This window comes from Petromyzon marinus, chromosome 27 (assembly GCF_048934315.1).
Source record: "Petromyzon marinus isolate PM22_M1 ecotype Great Lakes invasive population chromosome 27, UKy_Petmar_22M1.pri1.0, whole genome shotgun sequence".
Classification (NCBI taxonomy): Eukaryota; Metazoa; Chordata; class Hyperoartia; order Petromyzontiformes; family Petromyzontidae; genus Petromyzon; species Petromyzon marinus.
Genome location: NC_133693.1, coordinates 4,089,229 through 4,106,888, shown reverse-complemented (window position 1 = coordinate 4,106,888; position 17,660 = coordinate 4,089,229). Strand labels below are relative to the sequence as shown.

The following is a 17,660-nucleotide window of genomic DNA, read 5'->3' as shown; positions in this document are numbered from 1 at the left end:
GTGTGCCAAGCAAGGGGGCGGGGGGGTTCACGCTCAAAGTGCAATGAAACAAATGCGCAGTCCTGCAATCACTAGCCCGCGCCACTGCTGGCGAAAGAGGCCTCCAACGAGATGGAGCAGAAAGACCACCCCTCTCAGAACGCATTTGGCCTATCCTTCCATGCTGACGAGGCGTTCTGGAAGAGGTCACGGGGTACCAACACCGTACCCCACGACACGTGACCTGCCGATCGACTAAATGTGGTATTGCCCAGTTACACCGCTGGGTGTATACGAGGTAGGGGGGGGTAGGGGGATTTAAGAAACTAAATTTTTAACTCCAGTACCAGGTGATCGATTTGAACGGGCGAACCTCCGAATTACAAAACATTACACAAAGACGTCACCGCATCGCTTGCTTTCTGATGCGCTGCTGTGGACATCTGGCAACACTTTCTTCCAATATTAGGAAGCCACTGGAGCTATGAACTTTTTTAAAAATCTGTATTGAAAAGTAACTTCTCTAAAACTTATTTTTTGTTTAGTTTGTCGTCCTTCCGCCGCACCTCCGGTTCGCACGGTTGGCTACGAACGGTGCAAAAGAAGTTCAACGTACACATATACACACGTGCACACTATTACACTGCGACCGCATCCGCCGGATTAAACGTGAACGCGTACGACTACGAGTCTGAAAACATAGCAGCTGCACAGCACCGCCCACTACCGCACACTCGAGCGAAGCACAGAGGGTGACTTTAACGGAGGTACTCTGGTGAGCTTTTTATTGCAGAACAAGAAGGTTGTAAACAACGGACAACAACAAAAAACACATCTTTACCCAAATAATTTTGCATCCATAATGTCAGCATCTCATTAATAATAATGGCAAATACTTCACGCTCAAATAAAAAAAACGCACAAACTTTTTAACCTGAAAAAGAGCGCCACGACTTATTTACAAAAGACGTGACACTTGCTCGTTGGAATTTAGGAAAGCCTTTTGTTATGGTCACCCTTTTAAAACATACTTTCGTTTTACCAATTATACATACACCCATTAAATAATTAGGTTGCAAAGTGCAGCTGTAGTGAGATTCTCTCTCGCTCCCTCTCTGTGCATATTCAAAAGGAACGAGAGAAATGTTTTGATTGTGCACGAGTTACAGTGATTATGTAACAGGGCCAATTTACACATTATAAATCTGATGCACGTCGAGAAAACTTTACATGTGTAGCGAAACCTGTTGCAGAGTTTTAAAAAAATGGCATTGCAATAAACACCGGCTTGGGTGGATTTGGTTACGACGGCGACAGCGGTGACTATGACAGCCACGGTGGTGGTAATAATAGCGGCGTTGCCAAGCACTGCGCTGAATGAATAAGGCACGAAAGCACGGGCAAGCGCGCGTGGTCATGTTACAACGCCGTGGCTATACTGCCGGGAAAGCCGCTCGTCACGCTTGCGAGCTGCCACATCCTAGTGAGGCCGCATTGGCGCTCCGAGGAGTGATAAATGTTCACCGCTTTCCCTCATTAATGCTTTAGTGATCACCACTTCCCCACGGACGCGCCGGTCACACGTGTGGTTACATGCACGTTGCTGCGCATACATTGACGCGATATTTACAAAAAGGCCGTTTACGATTCGAGCTTAACATAAGGCACCACAGTAAACCAATCCACAAAGTACAAAGTTTGCATATATAATATAGATAGTTAAAAATGTCCCTTTCATCGACACGCACACACAACTATTGCTGCGAGCCTTCTCGCAGGGGAGGAGATCCCTGGGTGTGTAGATGCACATTGCAGCCTGCACTGCGATGGACCGCACAAGCCCTCTCTCGTTCCCCCTTCACAGACCACTCTTCGCTAGGGTTTGTTACCTCCTGAGGTACAAAAAAACACGAGGACAACATGTGAGGAAGAAGAACACATATCCCAGATAGGAGAACGAGTACATGCGTCTTGAGTGGCGTATTATTACATAGCTGACAAAACCTGTTAATTTCCACAGGACAGCAGTTACCTCGCAAAAAGATGACGATTCCTGGGGAAAACCAGGACCACTGGTCACCTGATAGAGGCCACACTTTTTGTTGGCCACAAGTTGGGGGGGACCCACTGTGCTACCGCTACGTCTTGGTGGTAACAATCCCCGCACGCCCCCCCCCATCATATTTTGAGGTTCTTGAGGCTTTGCAGGCTGCTCTGGTTGATGGTGCCATACGACTGCGAGTAGCTTCCCATGGCCGCCTTGGGGTCTCCCGCCGCGCCCACGTTCTTGGCTCCTTCGAATACCTTCCGGCTGAACCTAGTTCCCGCAGCTCGAGTGTCCCGGCTCGCCGACTGTCCACGCTGGTTCTGCCACGAGCGGTCGGGGAGAAAAGTCTGAATGAGAGCCGGCAGGTGGGCACACGGGAGATAACGATAATCACAGCAAAACGTCTGAAAGTGGCGCGTAGGATTGTTACCACCTGGAGGTGTGGAAAAGCAGGACATATCATCAGAAGAGGATTCTTGCAATGAAGGAAGGAGGGAGAACTGCATGCAGTATAAGTCATTTGTGGGTAAGGCAACAGAGTGATCTGACAAAATCTGTCTTCCAAAGCCTCAACCACCCGACAGCCAAACAAATGAATTGTCATGTTCATAAGCGTTTAGTGCGACAATTATCATCGCTACAGCTCAAAATGAAGAACGAATCTGACAACCAAATTTGTAAATTAGATTAATAAGTTTCATTTGAAATTGCATCACCTGACCCGGCTTCCTTAAATAGATGTGCATATAACTGGTGTATCGCACAACTGATAAAATACCGAGACTTTTTTGCCCCGGGAAGACTTGAAGATTTCCCAGGATGGCATCTACCTGAAACAGAAGACGATCCTGCCAAAACCGAGACAAGTGGCAACCCCAGCGGCATCGCAGCGGGCTACACCACCTTGCCTCCATCCTTTGGATGCACCCAGAAGCAGGCTTTATCAGATGATCAGCATGCGTCAGCGTGGAGGGTGAGGGTGTGCTCAGAAATTCGATTCCGAAATATCTCCCAATCGGTTTATTGCACGGATTCCAGAAACCGCCGCCACAACGCTCAATCCAGTTGCTATAGGCTGCTGTGGGGACTACGTGGCGGCGAGCAGTAGATGGTACTGCCGCAAAAAATCTATTTTTACTGTACTTCTACGCTCCCCACCTTTACCAAGCTGGCATTGACCAGCGTGGTGAAGAATAGTAACAAAAAAAAACCCCGTCAACCCACATGTTGTGGGGCGGCCACCATCCAGCAGTGGGTTGACAAGGCAGCTGTGACATGTACGTACAACCAGACTGAAATGTGAAATGTTACGAAACGGCACGAGCATTAAAATTCCCCGCATGTAGAAAGGGAGCCGCGGTGGTGTTCGCGCACTGCAGAAGTGAAAACAATGGTCCAAGTTTCTTAACCTACCGTGCCCCCCCCCCCAACCCCCAAACGCCTCTGTCCACCCAGCAAAAAAAATTGGTACAATCACAGTCAATCGGTAAAGTGTGGGAACCCTGGCTTCTTTCAGTGCGGTAGATTAGGCCAAATACCCTCTAGATGAGGCTCCCTTGACCTCCTTTTCATGGAGGGGGGGCCTTCCGCCTGCAATGGCGTGAACATGACATTTCAGGGCCGCATCTTTACCGATACACCTTCTACACAGAACAAAGGCACGGGATGCCCTTGAGCGTGCCTGCGTAACAGAGTTGCGTTACCGTGCCACATAGGAAAGATGCCACCGCATATTTGTCGGTGGGTGTGGGCCACGCGTCATGCATTATTGCATCGTTCTTGTTTCACCCGGTGTTAAAAATAAGCATGTGACCAAAACACTCGCGAAACCGTGCAGGCCAGGTGCGGTTGCGATGGGGAGGGGTGGGGGCGGTTGGGGCAGGGTTGAGGGGTGGAGAATGTGACAGTGACTACGTTTTTACGACGTGGCACATGGCATGCCGCGCCTGCCCTCTAACGTGCGTCGGCACTCCTTTCCACGTGCGTGTGTCAGAAGAACACGGGGCCGCTTGCCCAAACCACACGCGGTGGTCCTGGCCAGCGTTTCCACCCGGCCAGCAATTCTACAAGCGCAGGTCCTGAGTTTGAATCGAGTAAGCTGCCCCCGGTTAAAACCAGGTTCTCGAGTATAAGCGAATTCATGGTCCCAGACCGGTTGCCAATCACTGCACCAACATTTCTTTGATTACATCTGGTTTCTCACTTGAGTTGACTAAATACCTATTCAGAAAATGTAAATATTGCTTTGACTGCCATGCGATGAATATTTCTATGGTTGTGTGGAAGAGTATTAATACCCCCTAGTGTGGATAAGAGGTCACTTAAATGGAAATGATATATTTTATGTGAACTCTTCTCCAATATGGGATGATGCACTCTCTCTACACACGATTCAATGCAAGTATTGCGATGTTAAGAATCAATATCAATCAGAGGTGGCCAGATAGCGCACTTCGTGGACAACATTGAAATCCTGAGTTTGAATTTTTAATTCGGGCAGCCGCCTGTCAAAAACTGGCTTCTCAAGTGAGTTGGTGTTCAACCCAATCACAAGTAACTGCACAAACATCCCATCACGTTAAATATTGTTAATTTAATTTGGCTAAATTCCAGCTTTGAGAATTGAAAATTACAATGCTGCCTGGATTTTAGCAACTTGTGCTGTAGAGCTGTGTTTCTTTCGGGTTTAATATTAAGTTCTTCAAAAGTGTAGCATGTGCAATGCTGAACAACACGGGGTACGACCGGAAAACCCATCGGGGAGCTATATGAACGTATCGGTTCATCATACGATGAACATTTACTCGCGAGTGGCGGTGAGGGTGGCTAAAGTGTCGTCTCCATGTGGGGCAGATTGAGAGATTGAGATGGAGACACGAGCACGCAATTATGCACGCGGGTCGTCCGGCCTCACGCGAGGGAAGAGACTCACAAGGGGCGCGCCGCTGACCGACATTCCCAGGTCCAGCTCGCGCGCCTCCTCGCGCATCAGCATGCGGTTCCCGGCGTTGGCACGGTGCTGCTGCGCCAGGCTCTTCTCACGGCAGGCAGGCGCCGACTTGGCCTCTCGTTCCTCCTTCGCGGCCAGCGGCGCCACCTGCGTAGAACGCGCACAGGAATGGGACCGCCAGCCCCGCCGCTCTGTGAGAGAGGTGCCAGACGCTCGAGCCACATTTCTTGAGAGTCGCAGGTGATTCCAGTGGCTCTGCGAAAAACGCCAAGAAAGGCCTTGGGCGCTACAGAAGCATGAAGAAAGGAGCCCGCCGCTAGAGTGCAGCAAAGATCACAGTACGTTGTATAAAAGTATTCAATGATAGTAGATTAGGAGTCATTTACTCCCCATGCCGTGCGGGGTCGTGGGAGTTATTTGACTACGCTTCGCGCTGGTCAGTACAGGATGGTAAAAGCAGAAAGCATAGAAGTACAGTGCAACTGATTTTGCCACACTGCCTTCTGCTGTCCACCACACAGTCCCACAGTCTGGAGCCTATAACACCCGGTCATGCATGACGGTCTGGAGCCTATAACACCTGGTCATGCAATCACAGTCACCCGTGCTGGCTCAAATTCTGCTCATCTGTCAAGGTCTCACAAGCTTTGGCGCATTCTGGGTGACTCGGTTAAAAGGCAAATGAATTGTGTGTGTGGCCATAATGTTGGTTATGCGTTCTGCTGCTGCTGATAGTGCTGCAGTACGGGTGTCTGCGATGCGCTCACATAATTCGCTGACTGTGGGTTTGTAGTTTGCCGAACCACCGGTCCCTGATTTGCCGGTCGGCTCGCTTTGCCGTGTTCTTCGCCAATGGGATGGGCGTTCTGCGGAACCTTGTGAGCTGCGTTGTGTTCCACGTCTAAAAAAAAGGGGAAAAGATGGTTTCTTAAAATGTGAGATGCAGGCGAAGAATTGTGTCTATACGTACAACCATAGTATCGATTTACAGATGCCCCGTGAAAATAATAGAGAAAAATCGTAGAGAAAACAACGTTTGTTTCAAAGCCACCCCTGCTCACTGGTGATCAGTCACCTCCGTATCACTCTTCTATCACTGCTACCATGGATACTTTTCCCATGAACTTTACTCATTGATTCTCCCACAAATGTTGAAGACTCATCAACACTGTGCTCATTCACAACACTGCAGATCAAATTACTTCTTTTTTTGCTTCTTCCAATTCACTGCTTAAATTCCCTCTCTAACATCGTCTAATTTGCCAAGTTCTCAATAACCTTGTGCAATTCAATAAACCTACACATTTAATAGCGCTGTTTGTTGCTGGCTGCTTGGATTTCTGGTCTCTTGGGTTTGTGCTCAAAAATTGTGATGTAAAAAACAAAACAAAAAAAAATGTCTCTGACCAATTTCAATACAATTGTTGCACATTTTAACTCTCTCCTCGAATAAATAGAGCCACTGCTTCCTGGTATTCTGTCACCTGTTTAGAAGATGGTATGAGGGGCATTAGAAACTGTTGTGGTATCTAGAAATGGATCATCCCGTGTACACATAAAACACAAAAACGCATACCTCTGGCCCATTCAACGCGACACAGTGTCTTCACGTATCATTAATATCTGACACCGAAACGGGGCAGACGGGAGTCAAGACGTGGTGGCGGCCTCACCCTGATCCGCCGCGTGGGTGATGGGGTTCACTGATGCCTTCCCCTTGGGGCTTGCCAGAGGGACACCGCAAGAGACCCCCAGCCCAGGGGCACCGCGTGACGACACCTGGTGACCCACGGCCGCATGCTGCTTCTGTGCATCCTGGGAAGCTGCCGGTTGCTTCTGTGCATCATGGAAAGCAACGTGGTGCTGCTTCTGAGCAACCTGGGAAGCTGCCGGTTGCTTCTGGTCATCCTGGGAAGCTGCCGGTTGCTTCTGCGCATCGTGGAAAGCAACGTGTTGCTGCTTCTGTGCATCCTGGGAAGCTGCCGGTTGCCCCTGCGCACGCTGGGAAGCTGCAGGTTGGAGCTCCTCCTGTTGGGCGTTGGTGTGAGGTTCCGACGCCTCGATAGGGTTGGTCGGATGCCTGTGCGCGGCATGCTGGGAGGCAGTAGAAGGTTTACCGGCCGCGGGCTGGGAACGCTGCGCCGGGTCCCACTCCCCCGACTCGCTGTCGAGGGAACGCTGCGGCTTGCCATGTGCACTCCGGCCACTCTCCTTGCGATGTTTACGCACATCCATCTTCCTCTCCAGGATCAACTAGAAATAGAGCAAACGTGTTGAGGAATTGACGTGTGGTCTGGCAGCATATGAACATGAAAACAAAGAACCCCGCCCACACGCCCCTTAGTTATATAGAATGCCAAGGCAAGTGCTGTTAGCAAGCACCTATCAAAGTCGGCACAGCACAAAAGGGGGTTGATATGGCCAGCAACGTGCCGTGCCGCCTGTGTCACCACAACGCTGATGTTTATGATGAAGGCCTAGGACCGGTTCAGCTATCGCTGTGAATCGAACTCTGTGGTTGCTAGGTTGGTCATGCAGTGTGCTGTAACCACAACATGACTGCTGATATGAATACAATGCACCGTTTCACACTCATGATAATGTAATCTCCAACCTGGAAACATTGCTTTAATGATAGGCATGAACAACTCCACTCTTTCGATCACTGTCTTCATCAGTAGGCATTTTACACTGCGTCATCTCATCATTTAAATTTATCCTTAGGCACACGACAATTTAATAGAATTGTGTGAGAATCGATCATGAAATTTTGGTATACCTTGTATGCAGATCGTTCTAGGAAATTGAAATCTCAATTTGAATTGCTCTATTGGGATTATACATCGCAGCAATCGTCGCCGGCTACTAGCAGACAAATTCCCAATTGCAGGTTGACTCAGGTGCTGAGTCAACCTGTACCCAAAGGGACAGCTGCCATTGTGGGTGCCCTTTCAAATGTGTTGAGTTGTCATGTCAAGCACTCTGGGACGGCCTGGCATGTATAGGAGGGCACGATATGAAAAAAAACAACTCATCATTATTCACATTACTCCTGTAGCCAGATGCAAGTTTGCACCACAATTTATATATATTTTTTAATGAATTCATGACCCTGAATAAAGACAATTTCATCAAGCCACGAGGATGGTCAGTCAACTGCCCTTTCACCGTTTCACCAGCAGCCACTTCGCGAACGCTCCCCACCTCATAAAGTTTGTTGCGATACTCGGCCACGGAGAGCCGTGTGTCGTCGTCCACGGGTGGCACCACGTCATAGTCTACCGCGAGCTCCGTTTGCGGGTTGTGGAACCTGTGGTGGCAGCCAACACAATATGGATTACGGCAGGACAATGGAAACAACCCCGTTAAGACGAACATGTAAAAGTGGTCTTGTTAAATTTTGATTTAAAGCTTTCGTGACTGCAGTAATTCATATTCTTAGTTTTTTCGGTAAAGTCACGTTGAAGAGAAACAACAAAATAACAAAATATATATATTGGTTTGCATGAAAACCATGCAAACCAACACACCTGATGATGACCGTTTGAGTTATGGTCGAAACGTCGTGAGAATTTTTTTATTGTTTTATATATATTTTGTTATTTTGTTGTTTCTCTTCAACGTGACTTTACCGAAAAAACTAAGAATATAGTGGTCTTGTTCTCAAGGTTGGGCTATTCCATTCACGGGCTAGGTGTTAATGTCGAGCTCTGCAAGCCGCTACAAGAGGGCTTCAGTACAGCGTTCGTGTTGTTTTGCTCTTCCGCCTCTGTTTAAGGGGCACAGGCTACAGCGGTTTTACTATCGTTTGGATTGCATGGCCACGATCGCACAGTGGCTTGCCTTCAATGTTTCCTTTGTAAAGATGTGTGCATCGGCTTGTTGATGTTTTAATGCAGATGATGGGAAGCTAGTGTCTTGTAGGAATATCAAAGCCAGGAGGTGCGTTCTTTCAGTCTCAAATCGAGGCGTTTATTCTGGACGTCCGCGTTGTGGCACTGTTTGCCAGCGTTCTTCTGGATCTGGGTACAATTATAGGATAGTGATGATGCGATCCTAGAAGGGGATCAGGACTTGACTTTGGTGGGAGATGGTAGCCTTTTTGTGGTGGCCAGCCACCGTTGTGTTTTTGTGTCAAATTGAACACAACTAACACGGTCATCTGGGCGAAATGAACGTCATTAATTTAAGGGTGACCTGTAGAGCTCGCTCGTCGTCATTGCTGTGGGATGTGGATGACGTTATCACACATGCACACTTGCACCCAAGGAAGCCAGCAAACCTTTTTTTTCTCAACCAGTATGAGTATGACAATTACTGCTATTTTTGTTCGAACCCCTTTCATGTTTAACAGGGGTTATGATTGTTTAAATCTTGTAATGAAAAGTACATATGAAAACCGGACAAACAAGTATCTCCTGCTTTTGGCCAGCTCTGGTTGAAGGGCGAGCCCCAGATCTGTGCGCGAGAATGTGTTGATGAACAGTATTGGTGCAATGCTGCGTCATCAATATGTAATGATTATGAAATTCACAATTTTGGTCCTTCTGAGCACAAGCCTCATGATTGCATGGGCTCGGTTACTCAGATCTTTTTTCTCTAGTCACATGCACTGTCCTCATATCTCATTCCACCATATCTCCTCCCACCTCACCTACCCCGCTTTGCGTTCATCAAATCACGTATATAAGGATCAAGTTATTTTATTCGTATGTATTATAATGGGTTCGCATGAACCCATTGGCCACTAGAGGCTTCTACATTCACGACAGCATAAAACAAATAATAGATTTGTTTAATTAAATTGCAACCGTGAAGCGTGACAATTCATTGAATCATGAGGTAGGAAAATCGTTACACCCAGCGCTCTGGTCTTACTCCTGGGCATCGTAAGCAAGAATTAATTTTGAATTACACGCATTCCATTTCACTGTCATGGGTAATTCATAGTTACATTCCAGAGGTCGCCAGCTCAATCACCTGGCAAGGTGGTTGAAACAATGGAGCAAGTTTCTCAATCCCTCCCAGTTCGATCCACCCAGCAGTATAAATGGTGACAGCACCACAATTGGTCAATAAGCGGGTGACGTATGGTGGGGTAAAGTACATGGGTACTCCCACCTCTTCCAAGATATCAGGCCAGTATGGAAGAGTAGGCCAAATAACCCCCACAGGATCTCTACAGAGCTGCCTCAAGTGGAGGCCTTTCCTCCAACAGTGGCATAGGCAAGCAATTGCAGGACAATTGTGTCCAAAATTGTAGGGTAAATCACTCGAACCCAAAACCTTATTTGGCCTCCAACGGACAAGGGGACTCACTGGGCTACGTAGGGGTGGCCCAGAGCCTCCTCGGCCGTGAGGCGCTTCTCGGGGTTGAAGACCAACAGGCGCTTGAGTAGGTCGAGGGCGTTGGGGGGCGCATTAGGGAGCAGAGACTCCAGCGACTGCCGCTGCCTGCTCGCACCGCGCACACACGTCAAGGAATGCCGCTCGTGCAACATTTCACTTCTGCCCTTTTCGGGTCCGTACACGTAAATTGGAGGGTGTCGTGTGCAGCCCACAGGACAAGTGAGCGAAAATTTCAATGAAATGCCAAAACTATCTTGGCACAGACAGGTTTTATTTTTTGTATGTGAAAGGCAATACATACGCAGTAAGAAAAATAAAACCTTACCTCCCCATCTTTTCCAGCACAGACCCACCATATTCTGATTTGATGGCCAGAACATCTGCAACACATGATCAACATGTTGTTTAAATATTAAATGATGACCCTATATGTGTGTGTAGCAGTTTGCTCTGTCTGCAGCAGACAGTGTGCGTGCCCTCACCCTCCTTGCTTGGCTGTGGGATGACGCTCATGATTCTTTCGATCTGGTTGAGGGTGGAGGTGCCTGGGAAGATGGCTTTCCCCAGCAGCATTTCACCAACAATGCAGCCGACACTCCACATGTCCACTCCTTTGGTGTACCTACACACAAAGATACCCCGGTCAGCCTAGTGGTAGACCGTTTGGCGCAAATTCTGTTCGCGAGTGTCGTCTAAGACCGACACAGTCAATGCCTTCATCTCTTTGGTGCTGACGTTAACGCACCACACCAAGTACTCATTTCAAGTAGTCAATAGAGCAGAGATACACGACTTGTTCAGATATTTCTTGACACTGATATTATAATTGTATGGGAAATGAGGCCAGGTTGATGGGTTCCTAGAGCAGTTCACAAACCAGTGGAACACCAGAAAGATCCCCCATATAGCCTTTAAGAAGCTAAAATAAAAAAGTGCTGTTAGTCAGCAAGTATTAAGGCTGCCACAGCAATCCAGGTGGATGGTGTGGGTGGAGCCACGCTCACTATTTTTACTCTCCAGGATTTTCTCCCCAGGTACTAATTTGAAGTAGGTCTGTGACCGGATTGTATTAGTGGCCGGAAATCGAACACACGTCACTGGGTTCGTAAAGTGCTGCACCACCTCTCCGCTCAACGCAACACATGCACGTACAGGGGTGCACAGCAAATTAAAGAGAAAATCGCACTCCTGGACCCATCACTCAACCGGATATCCATGTATATCCGCAACCACACGTGATTCCGGTTTCACCCCCGCCTGATATTAATACAAGACCTGACGACGAAGGGAACGGGGAGTAGCAGCACCAACTCGCCTGGGCGACGCCAGCAGGATCTCGGGCGCGCGGTACCAGCGTGTGGCCACGTACTCGGTGAGCGCCGGGTCGCCTGGCTCGTCGCGGATCTGCTTCAGCGAGCGCGCCAGCCCAAAGTCGCAGAGCTTCACAAAGCACTCGCCGTCCAGCAATACGTTCGACGGCTGCGCACGCGCACACCAAGCGCACGCGTTTTTTAATAGTCAGTCTCCGCGCCATAACGCAATGCAGAGGCTGCAGCTGCTGAACTTAATCTGGGAATGCCTATCATGTGGCAAAGTCTTAACGAGTCGTTGAGTTGTTTAAGATCGTGGTAAATTACGTTGTATAATGAATGTTTGGGGTGGGGGGGGGCAAATCTTTGGGCAGAATGGCTAACATGATAAGTGAGTGCATCTGAACCGGTCCTTCATCTCTTGCCCACCCTCATCATTTCACAAACCCGCACTAACCAGGTGAAACAAACCTCAATGCCCAACACAGTGTGGCTTGACAAACAACTGTAAACTATTATTATTGTATTCATTATCATTTTAAATCAAGAATCACTCTACTATTCCTAACCACGCTTGTTATTCTTGTCGGCTAGCGGAGCCCCGACAAGTGGCAAGAGAGGGCCTGCCTTCTGGTCGCGATGGATGACGTTGCCCGAGTGGATGTACTTGGTGGCCTTCAGCAGCTGGTACGTGATGTAGGCTTTGTGCACGTCCTTCAGAATGTTACCCTTTCGAATCACCGCGTGGAGGTCCGTGTCTGTGCCACACACAGTGCGTGTTAGATGTTACACATTGCAACCGTTCGCCGGGTTAGCTCTCTGATGCGTTTTTGGGCTGCACTGCATGTTGTTCGGCATGTCACAACTATGCAGGACAACTTTGAAAACCTACGTAGTAGTCAATAAAATGACCTAATTTTTATTTAAAATGTGTGCGTTGTACATTTGACCACTCACCCATAAAGTCAAACACCAGGTAGATGTCTTTGTCATTATCAGCACGAAGCACATTGCGCAGGTTAATGATGTTGGGGTGATCGCCAAATTCCTGTCGAAATAAACAGAAATATTTTATAATTGGGCCTAAAAATCCAGACAAAATTGTTGTTTTGCAAAATGTCTGAAATGAAAATGGTACGCTGTTAACATACCTGGAGGAAAATTATTTCTCTGAATGTCCTCTGTTAAAAGAAAAATATACGAAACAATTTAAACATTGGTTATCACAAACGTCATCTGTTTAGGGCTTTTTCCATTGAATCACAGCTTGATGTCATGTCGAGACTGAGTTTTGCAATTTCCTTTGGCACATACCTGGGCGTCTGTTTGGTTTCTGAAGGCATCAAATATTTTTTTGATTGCGACCACATCGCCATTCTTTCGATCCACCCCTTTCCACACGATCCCATAGGCCTGCATGCATCACAAACCGCACCTCCGATTACCAGTTGGCTACATACAATGCGAAAGAAGTTTAACATACATATACATAAACTACCATTAGTCCTCAAGTTGGCGCCGATTATCGTCATTCAAAGAAGGCAAACTCCTGCCACGCGTGAGAAACCTCCCAACTGTTTTGGGTGGGGTACCTTATAACTAATGGGCAGTTCCACAAATGAGTCAACCTCGGTAAAAAAAAACCGTAAATATCATCCCAAAAATGCATGAGAGGTGTAATTATGAAGGTAATTACTACTATAATGAGCCAAGAATGTCTGTTTGTGTGTAACGCGCGTGACGTCACTCCACATGCCGCACCCCCCCCCATCATGAATATTCATGAGCAGGTGGATTTTTACACTCACGCAGAATTTTTATTTTAGCAAATTCGCTTTAAGTTTGACGTGTCTTTATTGAAAGTGAATCTAATAAATAATTATATGCAGCAACAAAGTGGATTTGGTGTTTTTTATTTCTTCAGCACTTGAGACAAAAGGTAAGTCTAATTTATGTTTCTACATGATGGTAAAATAGACATTTCTCGGTGATTTTCCAGATATTGTATCGATTTCAAATTTATTTCAACCCCAGCGACCGAAAACAGAAGAGAATAAAGTATTAGAGCTGTGAATTTGAACAAATTGAAAGTCAGTTATATACAGTGCTACAGTGAAATGAGGTGTTTTATGACGTTGTTTTGTGCAAGAATCACTGCCATTAATACAGAGCTACAGTGAAGTGCAGTGTTTGATGACATACTTTTGTGCAAATTCACTGCCATTAAATTTCCACAAGATACTGCTAAATTTATTCGTAAATATTACAGCTTTCGTCCTAGAACGGGCAAATAAGCTAGTTTTATATATATACAGTATTGTGGCTTCAGAAAACGTCTTGCGGAATGACTCGTGACTTTACGAGTAACCATTACCAATCCCACTAATATGAAAAAGTAAATTAATCAGAATACGTTCGACGCCACCGTATGGGCATTTCTCCCTTTATCAACAAAGCTGGACACACTATAACAAAAATATAGTCCAAATTGGTTGCCATTGTACTCAAATAAAACGCATCTTTGTGGGTACACTAATTTATACCCACATTCAATTGTTCAAAATGTACATCTTAAATTCTTGGACCGCCACTGTCGTGGGTTGGTATAAAATATAAACAATGTGCTTGATTGAACATAATAAATAATATTTTAAAAAACTTTTTTTTAAACACGCTTTAATGAAATGTACCGGTAAAGCAATGGCAAAACTCCACGACTCCAGGAAGTGACCTCGAAGCTTGCCATAACGTAAGGGACCGTGGTGATTTACAGACCCAAGCCGACACATAACATATAAAAAAAGATCGTTTAACATTTTTTATGATATAATATAGTATTGTCATCAGTATGACATAAGTATACCAAGCTTGCCGTCGATACCACATTGGGAAGTGGGTTAAAATTGCACAAGATTTGAGGATACAACAGACGGAGTGAGTTAATAGAAAGAGTGTAAAAAGATTGTTTAAAAATATAAATTTTATGATAGAATATAATATTGTCATCAGTAAGACATAAGTATACTAAGTTTGCAGTCGATACCACATTTGGAAGTGGGTTAAAATTGAGTTACAAGATTTGATACAACAACAGACAGAGTGAGTTAAATAAAAGCGTGTAAAATGGTTCCAGTTCCTGGTATATTGCTCCCAGTTCCTGAACCTTTCTCAGTCCCTGTCTTTGAGGTAGGACATCTCCAGCACTGATCTCAGATCCCATTCTTAGTTCCAGGTTATCACTCGCAAGTCCACGGTCCACTGTCTCCACTCTTGGCTCCGGTCCTAGCCTCTGGTTCCCTGGACACCATCCTGTGATCCTCACTCCTAGTCCCTGCCTGCCACCTTTGGGCCTCGATCTTGGTCTAGTCAAAGCCACGGCAGATGCGTCTGCCTCCTACACAAATTTAAGAATAGGCCACAAGTGCCGTGTGCGGGTCACGAATCTCAAACCCGATGACCGCAGAGCAAAACACACCACTGCTCGCTTTGACCATTCACTGGCAGCGTTTCACAATAGTCACCATGTGCTTACTCCTGGAGCCGTCCCAACTGGCTCGCTCACTCACACCCCAACCCGACCCCCACGTGAACACAGAAACGTCGCTCATCAACTTGCCCCACCGACCACGCGAAAGAAGGCAGCCACTGCTGGTTCCTTGGGCTCCCCAAGCCCCCTTGTCTGCCAACCCCAATTCCCGTACTCACCCCTTTGCCGAGCCGCTTCTTGATGTCGTACTTCAGAAGGATGTGCGAGTCGATGTCGGTGTTCATGGTTGAATCGGGATGCCGTTGTCAAGCGGTGCGACTAACAGCACTTACCACCCCCCTTAGAGACGAGCACCACCAGGAGCCCTACAGGCACCGCGATTGTCGGGTTACCTGTTGAGATTACTGTTCGCATTACCCGTCAGATTACATGTTACAGCACTCGTTACGTTCGTCAGGTATCCCCGTCAGGTTACGCGATACTCTATACAGCTGTGCTATCGGTGCCGTTACCTTTCAGTAATGAAGGTAACGTTGATAGAGCGACATGAACCTAGCTACTTTAACGTAGGCGATGCTGTACGTGATGCTATCGATGCAAGCGAACGCAACTGATGTAATGTAACCGACGCCGTTCGTGTAGATGACGGCAATGCAGCCGATGAACGCAATGCAGCTTGAGTGATTAATGCGGCTCGCGTAATTACTCGGGGCTATTGTGGCTAACGCAAGAGGGTGGTAGGTAGAGCAGGCGACACGGAAGCGAAGGCCAACTCGCCTTCCCAGGCCAACTCGCCTCAACGACTTCAGCCCCCCCCCCTCCTCCTCCTCCCTGGCTTGCGTTCGCCGCGGTTAGCAGTAGTCGGTGCCTCGGGGCGTCACGGGGCGAAGCGCAAGTAAACTGGAAAATCGGAGCGACGCGACCGATTTTTTGTTTTAATTCATCGCCCAATTAAGAAAGTCCATTTGCTATTATAAGCCGAGGTGGAGGAGAGCGAGGCAGACGCAAGGGCGGCGCGCGGCATTGTGGGGGGGGGCGGGGCGGCGTGTGTTTACACCGCGTCGCCCTGGGAGACGGCCTAAGCCAATGGGAGCGCGCGGGGCGGTTGTAGAGTAAGGGGTGGGGTAGGGTGGGGGTTTCAAACTATAGCCCCGCCCGCCCGCGTCATTAGTAGCCCCGCCCACTACCTTGACAGCCCCGCCCACTCCATTGGTAGCCCCGCCCATGGCGTTGGTAGCCCCGCCCATTGAAGTGATAGCCACGCCCTGTCGTCAGAATCAGGATAAAATGTATTTATACTGGAGGAATCCGATGAGCTATAAAGCTCTTTATTTCCACAGATATCCTGTAGGGGGTTGTTCAGCAACGTTACAACAACAAATACACGATACAAAAACACGATAGGAGTGCAAAATGTAGGAAGGGTAAATAAATCACTTAAACATATACGAATGAAACTAAAACTGTTATCTTACCATGGCCCCCCGCCTAACCAAGCCCCCCCGCTCTATCCCCCCCGACCACCGCTGCATGCTCACGGCTGGAAGTGGGGAAAACTGCGACAGCACGTCGGACAAATTTATCCTGCAATTTGGTTTGGTGGCCGCACTAATCGGGTACAAGCAGAGAAGATTTTCTTTTTTTTGCATCTTCGTTGCCTTTCTAGTAGTTGCGAGCGATTTCATAGCCCGAGTGTCAACTCACACATGGCCACGCCAAAGGTATTATTGGAAAGTCTTATTTGGCCATTACGTCTTAGGGGCCGTCCATACATGACGTCACGAACCTGGGGGGGGGGAGGTCAGACATTTGTGACGATGTGTGACGACGGGGGGGGGGTGAGAAATGTGACGTCACATTAGAGTGCAGCGCCACATTAAATACGCACTACAATAACAATAGTTTAAAGCGATTTGAAGCATGTTTTATATATTTGGGGGGGGGGGGCAAAGCTTTGTGACGTCATACTTCAGGGGGGGGGGTCTGACTTTTTGTGACGACCCTTACCTAACGCTGTCCCAATGGAATTCATAACCCTTAAACCAATCCTTATTAATAATCCCAAGACAAGCGCCTTTGGAAGTGTGATAATCTATTTTCAGGTATATGTGTTGAATGAATGAATCAGTCAAGGCTTTGAATGAATACGTTAAGTCAAATAGACAACTCGGAATCAAAGAATGCGTCTAATTGTTTAAATGGATAACGAATGAATCCATAGATGACGATTATATATAACTCAATGATTCAATATATTATTACCATTTATTAGACGACCAAACAATGAATAGGTGACTCAACGAAAGTAATCGATTCAATGAATGAATCAAAATTGGAACAGATCCACGATGGAATGAATCAATATGCGAATGAATAAACTTTAAACATTCGGCGATAACACTGCTTTTTTTAAAAATAAAACTGTACGGTCTAACAAACGACTAAACGGATGACTGAATTAACAACTCAAGACGTCGCTTGCACGTAAACATATCACTAGATTTTGATTTAAAGCTTTCGTGACTGCAGTAATTCATA

At 47.2% G+C, this 17,660-nt stretch overlaps 1 protein-coding gene across 2 annotated transcripts; it reads right to left on the bottom strand.

Annotated features, from left to right (window-relative positions):
- Nucleotides 1–736: 736 nt before the first annotated feature.
- LOC116946487 (extracellular signal-regulated kinase 2-like) lies at nucleotides 737–16,187 on the bottom strand. 2 transcript variants are annotated; one of them, XM_032961418.2, is made up of 14 exons: nucleotides 15,341–16,187; nucleotides 12,950–13,048; nucleotides 12,787–12,816; nucleotides 12,593–12,683; nucleotides 12,263–12,393; nucleotides 11,641–11,804; nucleotides 10,808–10,947; nucleotides 10,651–10,705; nucleotides 10,296–10,430; nucleotides 8,181–8,286; nucleotides 6,650–7,229; nucleotides 5,744–5,877; nucleotides 4,959–5,123; nucleotides 737–2,346 (listed from the first exon to the last, which is right to left on the bottom strand). In XM_032961418.2, the coding sequence occupies exons 1-14, from the start codon at nucleotides 15,404–15,406 to the stop codon at nucleotides 2,158–2,160; spliced, it is 2,085 nt and encodes a 694-aa protein (XP_032817309.1). In that variant the 5' UTR covers nucleotides 15,407–16,187; the 3' UTR covers nucleotides 737–2,157. The 2 variants fall into 2 exon arrangements, with proteins under 2 accessions (XP_032817309.1, XP_032817310.1); XM_032961419.2 differs by having other exon boundaries at nucleotides 737–2,340.
- Between the last annotated feature and the right edge of the window lie 1,473 nt (nucleotides 16,188–17,660).

What these genes read in the sequence shown, in the direction of transcription:
- LOC116946487 (XM_032961418.2), bottom strand. Translation starts at nt 15,406, where the DNA reads ATGAACACCGACATCGACTCGCACATCCTTCTGAAGTACGACATCAAG. An exon ending in GAGAAATAATTTTCCTCCAG is followed by an intron (nt 12,684 to 12,786) that starts GTATGTTAACAG and finishes TTATTTCGACAG; the next exon opens with GAATTTGGCGATCACCCCAA. An exon ending in TCATCCATCGCGACCAGAAG is followed by an intron (nt 11,805 to 12,262) that starts GCAGGCCCTCTC and finishes GCGCGTGCGCAG; the next exon opens with CCGTCGAACGTATTGCTGGA.